At 42.5% G+C, this 16,457-nt stretch overlaps 1 protein-coding gene across 1 annotated transcript in view; it reads right to left on the reverse strand.

Annotated features, from left to right (window-relative positions):
• Positions 1–16,457, reverse strand: part of LOC122803803 (mediator of RNA polymerase II transcription subunit 6-like) — a 215,148-nt gene that overhangs the window by 198,165 nt on the left and 526 nt on the right. Inside the window, exon 2 of the mRNA XM_044073488.1 lies at positions 16,274–16,382. Coding sequence (XP_043929423.1) covers positions 16,274–16,382 — 109 coding nt within the window. The remainder of the gene's footprint in view (positions 1–16,273; positions 16,383–16,457) is intronic.

The following is a 16,457-nucleotide window of genomic DNA, read 5'->3' on the forward strand; positions in this document are numbered from 1 at the left end:
GGGCCTGTGCTGTGGGAGGTGCAGAAAGGTCCTAAGTCTTTTCTGGAGTCTGAAAAATCCTGTTGCTGCCATTGGAACTGCTCGCATGGCATGTAAGGTTTCCCCAAAGGAGAATTCTTCTGGTGGGGAAGCAGCTGGAATGGATTCTTCAGCATCAGAATCTTCAAAATTGGAGAAAGGAGCCTCTGGCTGGTCAGTTATGTCTGATTAGTCAGCAGAATCATCAGAGGACACTGGCTCAGGGGCTCTGCCCTAGGTCTCTTCTCTGGGGCTGAGAGGCCCTGTCTGGGTGAGATTGAGATCCTCTAATTAATGAAATTAAATCTTCTGCCAAAGTAAGCATTTGAGAACTAGAAGAGGGCCTGGTTGTGGGGGGTTTAACAGGCACTGTCTTAGTAGTCTTGGCTGCTTTAGCCCTGGCGAAGGCCTTAATGGACATGGCTGCTGGAGGCCTAGCAGCACCACGTGCTGGGGTAGAGACATCCAAGGGAATGGTGTCTGGTAAGTCAGTGGCAACCACCGTAGTGGATAAAATTTCTGAGGCCGATTCAAGAGTGGTAGCAGGGGCCTCAGTTGTAGAGATAGGTTCAGCTGTACTTTGATCAGTTTTCTCGGTTTCGGGCTAAACCGAGACACTCATGTTTGCTTAACCATGGTTTCGGCGAAACCGCGGACCGCGAGTGTCGGTCTTTATCTTTCGTTTTTGGCAGATTGGGTAGTCGGAGGATCCGACGGCGTAATGTACGCAAAATCAGAACCGAAAAACTGTTCTGCAAACTCCGACCGACGCCTAAGCGTTATCGGTTGAAAAGAAGCACAGGCCGAACAGGCTGCTACGTCGTGGGCTGGGCCTAAACAAGGCAGACAATAAGAGTGGAAATGTTTATGAGGTATTTGTTTCCCACAGGTTAAACAATTACTAACTTTTTCTGACATCGGCTGAGGCAAGAAAGAGTCCCCAACGGGGTACTTAGCTTTAGAAGTCTTGAAGTAGTATTCGGTGAAGTAATCTCTGGATCCGACCGACCGGCACTTGCGAACAGCTTCTGCTTGCGCCACGGCAAGAAAGACTGAGGAAAATGGCGTCGGCTGATGCTTTTATACCGAAGACCAACAGAGATGGCGTTGGGTGAAGTCGACATCAGCGAAGCGGACCGGACTTTGGAATCCGGCCGACTGAAGGGCTGCCTGACGACAGGACAACCCAGTTGTTATGACTGCAGATGCATCCATGAAGGACATCAACTAGGCCTTCCATGACAGTATGTGGCATGGACTACTTGTGGATGTGAATACAACTAATGCCCACAACACAGAAGCCCACCAGATCCATAAGAAGGTCACTAACATAAGCCTGCATGCCTACCAGTAGGCTTATGCCAAAACATGGTACAGGACAGACACAGTTGGGGCATGCAGACCACCAGGTTCACTAAGGTGGAGCTCCTGTTGTCCCTGTCCAGGGAGACAGAAAGGAGCATAATACCTGGAGGAGACCTGAATGTGGGAGCTGAACTAGATGTACTTTCCTGAGACTCTGTTTGGAAAGCACCAGATTGGTATTAACATACATCAGGAACACAGTTTAGCAGCAAGCCTGTGCCATAAGCAGAGGGAAGCTCAACACTGCCACATCTCTGTAGATGGATATCTGGGATGCAGGCACAAAGGCATACCACACACAAGGTATATTTGTTTACATGTTTGAATTGCTGTTATCTTTCAGATGGTGCATCACAAGGTGGTGGGATTGCTGCATATTAATATTCATGTAGCTGTTCATCTGTGTTGGGGTCCTCCCACCACGGGACAGGGCATGCCTTTTGTGTGCATTGCATCTGGCACTGACGGTGATGGCAACCTTACAGCAACACAGTCAGAGGGCACAGTGACACTTGTCAGCTATGGTGAATGCGGAGGGCACAACACCACCCACATCTAGTGATGTAGCTATGTTGCCTGCAAAGCTAACTTCTACCTCTCCAAACTGCATGAAAGGACAGATCATGACCAACACCTCTCCTCAAGCAGCAGGCTCATCCCCTGCTCATGCACCAGCAATCGCAATCAATGTTTCCACAGAGCATGGAGAACAGAAGTCAGGAGTGGCAGAGCAGTGCCAATCACTGCCATATCTCCTAGTCATTGCATGACATGGGTGATTAAACAGGCATTATAAAGTAGATGTGCAAGAGAGTCATCCAAGCAAGGCAGATACCACTGATGCCATGGCAGAGATGACTAGTGTAATATACAGCTTTCAAGATGACATATACGATGGAGTTTAATGCATGGCTCATGTGATTGGTGTGTTGGGCAGGTATATGGGTATCATCACTGTCTCCTTGAATCCATCTGCCTCCATGCAGCAGTGGTAATGCCATTGATGTGGCCACCCCTTATTTGCCTCAACTGTGGATACACCTCATACAGCAAGAAGGTCAAGTTCATGTACTTCCATATCATCTCCTCCATCCAACTATCTAGTGATGCATTAAATAGCTGCCCACTCATATATAATGCATGCAAAGGGGGCAGCCAGTCACTCTCTCATAATTCACCACTGTCCTTGCTGGTGCCACTGACACTCCTCAGGGGATGCACCAGTGGCCAGATGAGTTCACAATCTGCATCTTTCCCACCTGAGACCCACACCACCTGTCATACATAAACAACAACTGCAGGAGCAGTGTCCCCTGGAACTCATTCTGAACAAGTACCCAATACTGCTGGATACAGTACAGTTTTGTACCTACCATAAATGTAGATGTCCGAACTGGATAGCATCTGCAGTCATAACAACTGGGTTGTCCTGTCGTCAGGCAGCCCTTCAGTCGGCCGGATTCCAAAGTCCGGGTCCGGCTTCGGCTGATGTCGCACTTCACCCGACGTCACCTCTGTTGGTCTTGAAGTATAAAGGCATCACCCGACGCCATTTTCCTCAGTGTTTCTTGCCCCAGATGCCAGTAGCCCTCTTGAAGGCTAAAATTTGGATAGATGCCAATGTTTCCAAAAAGATAGAGGTAAACACAAAAATAAGCATGTATGTACATATATACCAACAAATACACCATAAAGACTCCCCACCAGCTAGCTATTAGGAGGGTAAACACCCTAGGAGTACCACAGAGGGGAAGGAGGGAGGGTAATCCTGACTGCAGATGCTATCCAGTTCGGACATCTACATTTATGGTAGGTACAAAACTGTACTATGTCCTTCATGGATACATCTGCAGTCATAACAACTGGGTAGAATACCATAGTCAACTAGGGGAGGAGGATAAAACTAGATTATGGTGTGTTTAGGATCCCTTGCAGTACAGCAGTGGCAAACCCTGCTCGGGATCTGGAATATAGAGGCAAATTATAATGCTTGGCAAATGTATGCACGGAGGTCCAAGTAGCCGCCTCAATAATGTCTTTGGTTGCCACTCCTCGTAAGAAGGCTGTGATAGTGGCTGTTGCCCTTGTAGAATGAGGTCTTATGTTCTGTGGAATTGGTTTTCCATGGAAGGAGTAACAGAATCGTATGCAATTTCCTATCCATTTGGAGATTGTCTGTTTGGAAATAGCTTTTCCTTCCCTTCCTGTTGCATAGGCTACAAATAGTTGGTCAGTCTTTCTGCTACTTTTTGTTCTGTCCAAGTAGTAGCGTAGCTGTCTATGTACATCCAAAGTATGCAGTATTCTTTCCCCTCTGTTTTGTGGGTTGGGAAAGAAGGTAGGTAGGTGGATTGCCTGGTTTAAAGACACTCTGGATACCACCTTAGGCATAAATGTAGGATTAGTCCTCATGGACACTCTATCTTGGTGGAAGATTAGGAAGGGTTGCACTGCCATTAAGGCCTGTAGTTCTGAAACCCTCCTTGCTGAAGTAATTGCCAGTAGGAAAGCAGTTTTCCATGACAGGTGTTGTAGGTCTGCTGTTGCTGCTGGTTCAAAGGGTGATAGTGTCAACTTTTCTAGCACAAAGTTTAAGTCCCAAGCTGGTAAAGGTGGTTTCCTTGGAGGTTTTACATTCTTGATTCCTCTGAGGAACTGCCTGAGCAAAGGGTGGAAAAAACAGGTGGATCAAAGCTGTATTCTGCTGAAATAGCTGATGCATGTATCTTGATGGAGGAGTAGGACAGGCCTGAATGAAGAAGTTCGCCAGATACTCCAGAATGTTAGGCATATCTACGTTTGACACATCTTTTCCTCTTTCAGTACTCCAACTGACAAACCTCTTCCATTTTCCAGCATAGTTTCTTCTTGTTGAAGGTCTGCGTGCTTCAAGAATAATGTCTTTAACTCTTTGGGAAAGTTCTGGATTAGCTGCTGCTATGTGATGTTCCATGCAGTCAGTTGCAGCGTTTTAGGTTTGGATGCATGATGTTGTAGTTGTTCTGAGTTAACATCAAAGGCATCAGGGGTATTGGCCACATATTGTTCGAGACATGCTCCTCAGCAGTGGGTACCAGTGTTGTCTTGGCCAGTTTGGAGCTATCAGGATTATCCTTGGGCGTTCTTCCTTGATTTTTAGTAATACCTTGTGTATCAAGGGAAGAGGTGGGAATGCATATGCTGTTAGGCCTTTCCAGCTGAAGGAGGCGAATCCACTTTCCATGCTAGTGGGTGGAATGTCCTTGTGCAGAATTTTTGAGCTGGTGATTGAGAGGTGATGCGAATAGGTCTATCTGGGGCATTCCCCATTTCTTTGAGATGGTCTTGAAGATGTCCGGTGCAGCTTCCATTCGTGGGCATCCGATATGGTTCTGCTTAATATGTCTGCTAGAGTATTCTCTTTTCCTGGTACAAATATTGCCTGTAACTGGATGTTGTAGCTGAGTGCCAGGGTCCACAGCTCCAAAGTCATTCTGCATAGGGGTATGAATGAGTGCCTCCTGTTTGTTGATGTACCACATGACTGTGGTGTTGTCTGTCCTTATCATCAACTGGCCCTCTTTGAGAAATGGTCTGAACTTTTGGATTGCCAGTTTTACTGCCAGCATTTCTTTTAGGTTGATGTGCAGGTGAAGTTGATCCTGTGTCCACAATCCTTGCACGCATTTGTCCAGCATGTGTGCCCCCCATCCTAGGTCTGAAGCGTCTGTTGTGATGGTCTGGCTTGCTTGACATCTGCGAAACGGTAGGCCTGGGTTTGACTGGCATGCCTGAGCCCACCATAGGAACTCCTGTTTTAAGCATGGAATTAGTGGGATTTCTGTTTCTAGGCTGTGTCTGTGTTGGGACCATAAATTCTTTAGGTACCACTGTAGTTTTCTCATATGTAGTCTGGCAAGTGGGACCAAGATTATGCATGATGCCATGAAGCCCAAGGCCTGCAGCACTTTTCTTGCTGTTAACTTGTTCAGTTTTGTTAGTGCCAAGAAGTAAAGAGGAGTTCTTTTGTTTTTCTGTAGTTAGGAATGCTATTTGTTTTACTGTGTCCAATTCAGCCCAAGAATGTCCTTGTTTGGGATGGTATCAGCCTTGACTTTTGTAAATTGACTGTGTATCCCAGTGCTTGTAGCAAGTAAATGACCCTTTGTAAATCTGTTGTCAGCTTGCTTTTGTTGTCCCCTTGTAGCAGGCAGTCGTCCAGGTATGGGTAAATTTGAATTCCCTGTAGTCTGCAATGAGCGATTACTGATGCCAGGCATTTTGTGAATACTCTGGGCAGTAGATAAGCCAAAGGGCAATGCTGAGAATTGATAGTGCTCTGATCCTGCAAGAAATCTGAGGTATCTTCTGCAGATTCGTCGAATGGGGCGTGCAGGTATGCCTCCTTGAGATCTAGAGTTACCAGCCAGCACTCCTTGCCCAACATGGGAAGAAGTTGCTGTAGGGTCAGCATTTTGAATTTTGGGACAATGATGTAAGTATTTAAGGTGGACAGGTCCAGAATTGGTCTTCAACTTTTTCCTTTCTTGGAACTAGGAATAATCTGGAGTAGAACCCCTTTCCTTGCTCTGCTGTTGGCACTCTTTCCACAGCTCTCATTTTTGCTAACTGCATTATCTGTTGTAGAGCCTCTGGTTTTGATTTGGAGGTAGATTTGGCATTCCTCTTTTGACTGGTAAAGTGTGGAAGTGGAACCGGTAACCTTGATCTATGGTTTGTAAAATCCACTTGTCTTTTGTTATATAGTGCCAGTTCTTTGAAAATAAGGTTAACTTTCCGCCTAGAGGAGCTGCTATTTGTTCCCTGGTAGGCGGATTTAGGGTTAAGCCACTGTGGCTGTGTTGATGTAGTGGCAGAGGTGGTGTCTGTGCCTCTGTTGTTACCTTGCCACAGTCGTCCTCTGTAGGCACCTCCTCTGGATTGGTTTCTGCCTCTGGAACGTCTATTCCTGCCCCTTTGAGATCTTGTGGAGTCAGGAAAGGACCAATTTTTGGCAGGCCAGTTCCTGCTAAACCTGGGGGGTTGAACCTGCAAGAAATCTTTAACCGTTTGAACAGATTTTGCCTTTTCTTCCATTTTCTTCATAACCTGCTGGGCAGGTGTACCAAACAAACTTGTCTTATCCATAGGAGCATCTAGCAGCTTAGCTTTAACATGATCCGGTAAAGCTTGCTCCTTTAGCCAAGCATGCCTTCTTATCACTGTGCCAGTCATGGCTGATCTAAATGAAGCCTCCAGTGCATCATAGCCACATTTTAAGGAATGGTTACTAACCTGTTGTATGTTATTTACCATTTCTAATACATATTTCTTATCAAGAGATTCATCAGTGGTTAGCTTTTAGTTAACTGATCAAGCATAAACTCTTGGTATTGTATCATGTGAAACTGACAGTTTAAAGCTCTAGCTGAGAGAGTAGCTGAAGTGTAGACCTTTTGCCCCATCTGTCTAATGACCTTGCTTCCCTTTCAGAAGGAATAGGGTTTTTAGCTATGGTCGCTACTGCCTTGGGACCCTGGGATATAGTTTGGGGTCTGCAAGTGGGGCCTTGTACAGGTGGTGATGAGTGTCTGGCACCCTGTAAAATCTGTCTGGTTTGGCAGGGGCTGGAGGTAAAGAATCTGGTGCGGAGCAGACATCATTGAAAGCATCATCCACCACAGAAAGAACAGGAGGTATAGCTAAGGGGCTGTGCTGTGGAAGGTGCAGAAAGGTCCTAAGTCTTTTCTGGAGTCTGAAAAATCCTGTTGCTGCCATTGGAACTGCTCTCATGGCATGTAAGGTTTCCCCAAAGGAGAATTCTTCTGGGGGGGAAGCAGCTGGAATGGATTCTTCAGCATCAGAGTCTTCAAAATTGGAGAAAGGAGCCTCTGGCTGGTCAGTTATGTCTGATTCATCGGCAGAATCATCAGAGGACACTGGCTCAGGGGGCTCTGTCCTAGGTCTCTTCTCTGGGGGCTGAGAGGCCCTGTCTGGGTGAGATTGAGATCCTCTAATTAATGAAATTAAATCTTCTGCCAGAGTAAACATTTGAGAACTAGAGGAGGGCCTGGTAGTAGGGGGTTTAACAGGCACTGTTTTAGTAGTCTTGGCTGCTTTAGCCCTGGCGAAGGCCTTAATGGACATGGTTGCTGGAGGCCTAGCAGCACCACGTGCTGGGGTAGAGACATCAAGGGAATGGTGTCTGATAAGTCAGTGGCAACCACCGTAGTGGATAAAATTTCTGAGGCCGATTCAAGGGTGGTAGCAGGGGCCTCAGTTGTAGAGATAGATTCAGCTGTACTTTGATCAGTTTTCTCGGTTTGGCGAAACAGAGACACTCGCGTTTGCTTAACCATGGTTTCGGCCGAAACCGCGGACCGAGTGTCGGTCTTTATCTTGCGTTTTTAGGGAGATTGGGTAGTCGGAGGATCCGACGGCATAATGTAGGCAAAATCAGAAGGGAAAAAGTGAAGAGCAAACTCGGACCGAGGCCTAAGCGTTAGTCGGTTGAAGGAAGCACAGGCGAACAGGCAGCTTCGTCGTGGGCTGGGCCTAAACAAGGCAGACAATAAGAGTGGAAATCTTTATGAGGTATTTGTTTCCCACAGGTTAAACAATTATTAACTTTTTCTGACATCGGCTGAGGCAAGAAAGAGTCCCCAGCGGGTACTTAGCTTTAGAAGTCTTGGTAGTATTCGTAGAAGTAATCTCTGGATCCGACCGACCGGCACTTGCGAACAGCTTCTGCTTGAGCGCCACGCTGCAAGAAAGACTGAGGAAAATGGCGTCGGCTGATGCCTTTATACCCGAGACCAACAGAGATGGCGTCGGGTGAAGTCGCGACATCAGCGAAGCGGACCCGGACTTTGGAATCCGGCCGACTGAAGGGCTGCCTGACGACAGGACAACCCAGTTGTTATGACTGCAGATGCATCCATGAAGGACATCTACTCCTCTCAGAAAGCATGATACCTTTCTGCACAGAATATCCAGCTCCACCCCAATCCCATGGCCATATTGCACACTCCCTTCCGACAGAGGACCCGCCTGACGGCAGCAGAACCCATCTGTTATGACTGCAGCTGTATGCACGATGAACATCTGTCTCCTACCCTCACATCTATGATATACTGGGAAAGTGAGGTTTGATGCACAGCATGGCCAGTCAATACAGTGTACAGCACAGTAAATGAGCACTATTGCATGCATCAGTTTTAACCTTTGTAGTGTTGAATGTGATCCACAGCTGAGGAACATACATTGCCTCTTCACCAGTGCTGCAGCATACTACACCTACCTTTCCCTTCAGATGGTCTTCCCCTGTAGCCAGTTCCTCTGATGACCCCTCAACTGGCTTCTCTTCTGCCATTGGCTCCAGTATGTCTGGTCCTCTGATGGCAATCTCCTGTTCTACCAGTCTGCATACCAACATGTTGTACAGAACTGCACATAGAGCATATACCTTACTGCATGTCTCCAAAGCATAATGCTAGGCAGAAACTTGCCAGTCTTTTTGTCTATGACAATGTGATGATGTACTGCATCTCAGTCATGCCATGGAAGTTGCATATCAGTGTCATGAGCCATGGCTCCATGGCTTAGTCAGCTTTGCCAATAAGATGTCTCTGTGGGAAGTCACCCCACACAAATCGTTAATACAGGTCAGATACGTGCCACAGGTGAGAATAGTGGGAACTGCCTGGATGGTGCACAGACATACTGTATATAATACAATGCGTGCTTAACACCATCTGGCAGTTTACAGAATGAAAATCCTTCTGGCTGATGCACTTTTGTCCACATGGACCAAGGAGAGCCTAGACAACAATGGGCTATTTTGTAGAACACCTTGGGAATCACGTATGATCCAACATATGCTGCAGTATCACATAAAGGAAATGGTGTGGAATTCATGAAGTGGATGCTTGTGATACACCCACCACATCCTCTGATGGCCACTGCAAGGTCACTGTAAGCATATCTGTTAAAACTACACATACACGGATCAACAGTCCACATATATCCCATAAGATTCCATGCCAGAACATCATACTTTTATCAGGTGATGTACTCTCTGTCTCTGTCCACAAGACAGTGTTTGGCTACATCCCTGTCAATGAGGTGAAGGTATGCTAGGCACAGTCAGATCCTTCAGCAACGAGAAGGGTAACAATGCACCCAGTTGTGCGCCATGGCTGCAACAGCAGCCTCTAACATGAACTGTTCCACAATGCCTGACCTAAAAGGCACTCACAAATCCATCCCTGATTGAGCTGCTAGACATCCGAAAGTCAAACAGCAAGACGGTCACCCAATATAGAGATCCTAACTTAATCAGCTTCTCAAACCATGCTGGAGAGGCAGATGTGTCTCACACAGATCACTCCTTCTCTGGAACAGGCTTCCTATTCACATTAAGAACCCTTCCCTGGTCCTCTTCAAATGCAGTTTGGATCACTGGATGGGGAATTGCAAATTCACACATTGGGTAGTGCCTGTGTCCCTTATGGATAGAGGACATCTATAAGATATTAAATGCAAAGGCACAAATCCATGCCATCCTCTTGTCCCTAGGGGTCATATATTGGGCAAAACCGGGTTATACTGGCTAGATTTATAAGGGGCACTTAAAGCCATTAGTCTAGTAATCTCCAATGAACCTATTATGGCTACTACTACTGGCACTGTAGCAAGACCTCTGTCTCTGTTCACTAAGAGATCACAGTGCACAAACTTGTTGATGGCTGAAGCTGATACCTATGAATTGCTCTACAATTTTGTTTCCCCTCATCTGTGTTCATAAGTGGGCACATTACCATATTGTAGCTCATTTCCATATGATTGTACTTGGTCATTAGCATAAGATTTTGACTCAGCTATTCCACCTACTTGATTGATGACTAATGCATCTCTGAACTGTGCCCACCCTGTGCACTACCTCGTACATCACCACTATGCCTAGCACAGTGTGCTATTTGTTTACAAATCCCAGCCCAAGTTCCTTAACCAGTGGCATGTTACAAGGGAGGACAAAGGCAAATTGTACAAGTACTGCTTATGACAGTCTGAAGGAAAAAAAACAACACCCTGAACTAATGCCATTAGCTACAAGTAACAGAATGAAAAAAGTATTAGACACTTGGCAATATGGCACTTTATAATGTCCATGTACACCTACAGGGGAGAATATCACATTAGGGCTATATTTCTGAAACATTACCCTGCTGTTCATGAAATGTATTCAAGTAAAAAGTAAGGACATTTTTGTGAGCTTTTGTAGCACAGACATCATTTTAGGTGCAAAGTCCAGTCACGCATGGAATTTCTGAGAGCTCAGTCAACTACCACTATTGATTTGCCCTTCTACATTGTATTACTAGTAGTAATGCTGGGAGAAATCACTTTTAAGAGATAAGTAAAATATGTGTCTTGGGATTTCTTATAAAAGCAAGTTGTGTGTTTAATGTGCTTGGCTCTATGAGAAAAGTGAAAATGTTATGTGTGCTGTCATATCTATGTGAAAATGTATGTGTGCTGTCATTATCAATGTGAAAGCATGTTCAGTATGAGAGGAAGTAACAATAAAGTAATAAACAGAAACTGGAAATATCCACTGAATGTCTTTCTCTTGTTAATGATGTTACTGCTCTGGAGCTTTTCTCCCCAGGCCTCCACTGAAAATGGACATATATCCAGTTGGACTCTCCCAGTCAACAAATGTAAAATAAATAAAATAAATAAATAAATTTAATACCCATAGCAATGTAGTGCAACATACTGGTGTCAGTATCAGAGACAAATTTTACACCATAATGACGAATACTTGTGATCATTTAACAGTAGCACTTGTATGCCTTTGGCAGACAGACAAACAGCAGCATTTAGTTCTCCTGATGCCTCAGCATGAGAAAAGTGACTGCCACAATGGCCACATTAATGCACTACCATCTTGCAAGAATGAGATGCATATCTTGGCCCTTATGATTTCATATCAACGATCATTCAAACAATGGCCAAGTAACTGCTGGTTTGAAATAGTGCACACCACATCACCCTTACCCCAGTGGAGAGCCACCTGGTCTGTACACCTGTGAGGGCCGAAATGATGAAAATTAAATCAATGATTACCACAATACAATATTTCATCTTGCAGCTTTCAAACTAGGTCTCCCCCAAAATGCCAAGAGAGTATGTTTCTCTTTGATCATGTTTGTCATTCTCAACCATTCATGTATAACTTGCACTCAAAATACGACAGCCACTTTAAGAATACGTTTCTATTGATTATTAACAAGACAGCAAAAAATAAAATACCCAAAGTAACATACATCACTACTGCGGAGAAGCACATACTGTCCACTCATCATCAATGAACATTCAACCATGATCATGCTGTACAAGTGGCATATCCTTTCACTGACAGCCTACTTCGGAATCTCCCAGAAAAGTTGCCACACATACAAAGATTGCTAAGAAAATAACTATAAATGTGCGTGTTAGAGAGATTAAATCTTGATATCTGGAGAAGAGTAGAATAGACTATAAATGCTGTAAGCTTCATAAACATTTACTTTCAAAATGTCGCTCTCTTTCTAAACTTCCAAAAAATTAATCTTATACCCTCCAGAGTTGTATTATTCTTGTAGTCTATGGCAAACTCCAGCTTTCAGAGAGCATTCCAGTCATACAAGGTGGGATTTGTAATAAAATATCACCTGGAGATATCTTAGAAACTCTCTCTGTCAACCAGCAGAGTGCACTTGTGTGTTTTGTATACTTTTGTGAGGATTTGGCTGGTACTTCACAAATGAACAGCCAGCAGGCTAGTTTGCCAGTGAGGGATCGCTCCATGGAGGATGGTTCTTTAGCCTCAAGCATGGAGTCTTTCAGGTCCTGAGAGCAGATATTGGAAGAGGTCAGAAACCATAGATCCGTCAATCCGTTTCAGGGAGTGGGTACAGTGGAATCTGCTAATTTGTCATCAGCTGTCTGTAGGAATGTAGGAAGGTAGATCTCTTGGAAAAGTTAATGAAGGAGAATGCACTATATTATAATACTTTGGGTCTGAAACCTTATATAGACCTGGATATAACACCGAGGGGCTTGAGGTTTGTGAAAAGCCCCACTACACCTTTTAATAATCAGGACAGTGTTGATATGCAGTTTGAAACTCATTGGGTCGCAACTGCACAGAGGTGTGTAAAAGAGTGGCTCCAAATCTTGATGGACCGAGATGCAGTTTGAGCAGCAAAAATTTAAGGAGGAGATTACTGCATCTTGTTCGACTCTATCTAGTGAACTTGGGGCCTCACGGTTTGAACATTTACTTTTTTCACTTAATAAGTTGGAGGGGGCCTCAGAGAAGCTCGAAAGACACCTTTGTGATTATGGCTCAGGCAGAGCCTTTAAGAAATTTGAAAAACAGATAACCGAGGCAGCTATAATTCTACTTCCAGTAAGCGGAAACAGATGAGTGTCTCCTTTGCTTCCTTGGAAGTGACCTACAGAACAGGTGAATCGGAAAATGAAGAAACCAACTATCCTCCTTTGCCGCAGCCAAAGCAACCTAATTACTGGAAGGAGAATAATTTTCGTGGCTCCAATCAACAGGGAGTTTTTCTTAGGGCAGAGAATAGATATGGAAAAAGAAGACGCTACGACGGCAACATAGAGGGACATGTCCAGTGGTATAACAAGAAAACCAAAATTTGACACTTATAATGTGAACTGTTTACTTAGACAAACTGTAATTAGGGATTTTAGTAATATAGTTGTCAATTTGTCAAGAGTACAGCTCTCTGAGGATGAACTTTCAGTGTTACAAATGGGATTGAAATTCATCCCTATGGCTTTACAAAGATGGCATAGATTGCAAATGGAAATGTTTTTTTCTTTTTAGAAAGTTACATTTATTTGATACTGGTAAAGAGATGGACGAGGAAATGGTATCTATTTCATCGGATGAGGAATGTGAAATGTATTTCTTGTAATTCTTCTGCTGACTCTCTAGATATTTCAGATGTGTATTGTTTGTTACATTCATCAAATGTACCTTATAAAAGCAAATTTATCCCTGCCTTTAAAAATGAAAATATACAATTTTCTGTAATGTTAAAATATACTGTAGAAAAGAAATTGCAGGAATTTCTTGCTGATAGCAACAACATTAAATATAATTGGAGTAGAAATTAATGGAAAACATTTTTGAATTTATTTACAAGATGTGACATTGTTATAAAACCCGCCAACAAGGGTAAAAAAAATAGTTATACTGCACCATACACAATATTTCAGTATGTGTATGGACCATTTATCAGATGAAAATGTGTATAGGGTTACAAAGAAGACTGAATATTATAAGGCAATGGAAAATTTGAAGGAGCTTTTGTATAAAGGTTATAGACTGGGTTATTTAACAAAACATGATGCAGAAGTGAAATTTAAAGTGGAAGGTAGCTCCTTGGCCAAGTTCTATTGCTTGCCTAAGATTCATAAGAGTTTGGAATTACCCCTGGGCGTCTTATAGTAGCAGCAGATAAATATTTTTACATGGTATATGAAAAATGCTGCACTTTCATCTTGTGAATTATGTGACAAAATTGGATTCATATATTCAAGAATCGTTTGACTTTATAAACAAAATGAAGTCGGTGAAATGTGAAAGGCTATTTTTGGGTTATTTATGTAAAAAGTCTCTACACTAGTATTCTGCATAATGTGGGTTTAGAAGCTGTGCATTTTTTTTAGGTACTAGTCCTATGAGTTATTATGTGATGGAATTATTAAATTTTTGTTTGAATAATAATTATTTTCAATTTAATAAATGTATTTACCATCCGTTACAAGGAACAGCAATGGGTGCATCATCTGCACCCTTGTATGCTAGCCTTGTCATGGGTTTATTTGAAACTATATTTTTATACCGGATGCATTTTTTTGTTAATAATGTAGTTTTTTACGCAAGATTTATTGATGATATAATCTTTCTATGTAAAGCAGGGAAAAATGTAGTAGATTCCTCTGTTAGAGAATTAGATAACTGGTTTGGCCTGCATTTTGATGGGTTACAAGTAGGGAAGAGTGTTATTTTTCTGGATTTGGTGTTAGATGTTAGGGAACATCAATACCAAAATTCAAATAAAAATTTAATGATGCTGCCCATTTTCTTGAGAGTAATATTTGCCATCCTATGCACATACTTACTGCTTTACCATTTAATGAATTACTGAGAGTTAGTAGATTATGTAGTGGTTTAAAAGTTCTACAAGATGAATTAGTACAGACTTGTATAGTTTTCAAACAAAGAGGTTATAGTGAAGATCTTATAATTCAGTCATTAAAGAAATTATTACTTCAACAAGATCAAGAATATAGGGAAGTGAACAGGAATAGTTACCCTAGGGGGAATAAGATAGTAAAGAGTGGGGATAAGAAAGTATATTTTGTTACAAGTTATAATATTTTTAGTCAAGAAGTGGTTGATATAATCAAATATCACTGGACTTTTTTTTAAAGGAAAAAAAGTGTTAGAAATTTATATAGATACCCTTTAATATTGTATAAAAAAAGGAAGGAATATTAAGGATATGACTGTACATAATATATTTGAACCCTCCCAATGAAAATATTTATAGGGAAAGAAGTTTATATGGGACTATTTCATGTGGTAAATGCTCTATATGTAGGCCTGTGTCAAAATATTTTAAAGAAAATTAATGGAGTAAAATTTTCTCCCTCTGGTCGCTTCACTTGTACTACAAAGGGGATAGTGCAAGTGATTTCTTGCTCCTGCAGCCTTTTCTACATAGGTGAGACTAAAAGACTGTTCAAGCTAAGGCTGCAGGAACATAATAGAGATATTAAAAATAAAAATCTAGATAGTCCTGTAGCTTTTCATTTTAATTTAGTTCGGGGGGGGTTGTCTGAGCTTAAATCATGTATTCTGGAACAGATTGTTGAGGAAGACGAGGTAGTTTTAAAAGATAAACTGCATTTTAAAGAAAGAGTTTTTATTTTGAAGTCTGATACTCAAGTCCTACGGGCATGAATAGAGAATGTAATTGGAAGGCACTTTTGTAAATGAATTTGACTATTTAATTAATTGGATAATTGATGTATTGAAGATGTGTATTTAAGAAGCATTTTTTTTTTAGTATGTGTATATACTCCAAGAAGGCTGTAGCGGAGGTGCTAATGTGTTTTATTAAATCACTTTTGGTTATACTTGTCCGCTGATTTATTTTCTGGCCAAGTTGTTTTTTATTTGGTTTTCTTCTGCTTTCATGGTATTGTGTACTTGTGTGCTCTAGGGTAGCTTGTCTCTACCATCCTCAACCCCAACTGCTGCCTGGATGCTAACTCTCTAGACAGCTCCTGCTGGGAATACTCATTACAGGGAACAGACAAACAACTTCAAAAGGGGAAGGATAACGCATAATGGGAAAAAATAAATGTTCCTAATGTACGTAAATAAGTCTCCTAAACTAACAAATAACCTTCCAAAGAAAATTCCATTAGGAAGTTAATTTTCATAATTTGTTTTGCAGAGAATACTATGTTTAATGGGTAATGTATACATTTGATGAGAGGAAAAAAAATCATAAAAAGCATGTTACATATCTGCAGGATTCTCTGGCTGAAGCCCTCCAAAGGTAAACGGAACCCCCACCCCCCAGAAAATGTTTTCTCTGTTACTGTGCATGGTGCCAAAATGTACAAGTTCAGACAGACTGTTAAAACACTGTACTGACACAAACATCCCTTACAAAAACAAAACATGCTCAGTGTATGCCAATCATTTCCTATAACCCTGATAAGGCTACACAACGGTGTGCTAAATTCTACACTGCAGAATGACATGGTGACCTCATAGCTACCTAACTCATCTACTTATAAACTGTATAATCACCTCTCTCTTCCTGATCCTTGAAGTGCCACCAGTACCCTTTGGATGGATGGTAGCGGCAGTATGACACGGCCTCATCAAAAGCAGACTGAATTCCATGTACTGCCGTCAGCTGTGAAAAAAAAATAGGCAATTTAATGTGACAGGAACAAAAATACAAGCATCTATAACTGTGCATCACAACAAG

This window comes from Protopterus annectens, chromosome 6.part0, assembly GCF_019279795.1.
Source record: "Protopterus annectens isolate FY-2018-M chromosome 6.part0, PAN1.0, whole genome shotgun sequence".
In the NCBI taxonomy this organism is placed as follows: Eukaryota; Metazoa; Chordata; order Ceratodontiformes; family Protopteridae; genus Protopterus; species Protopterus annectens.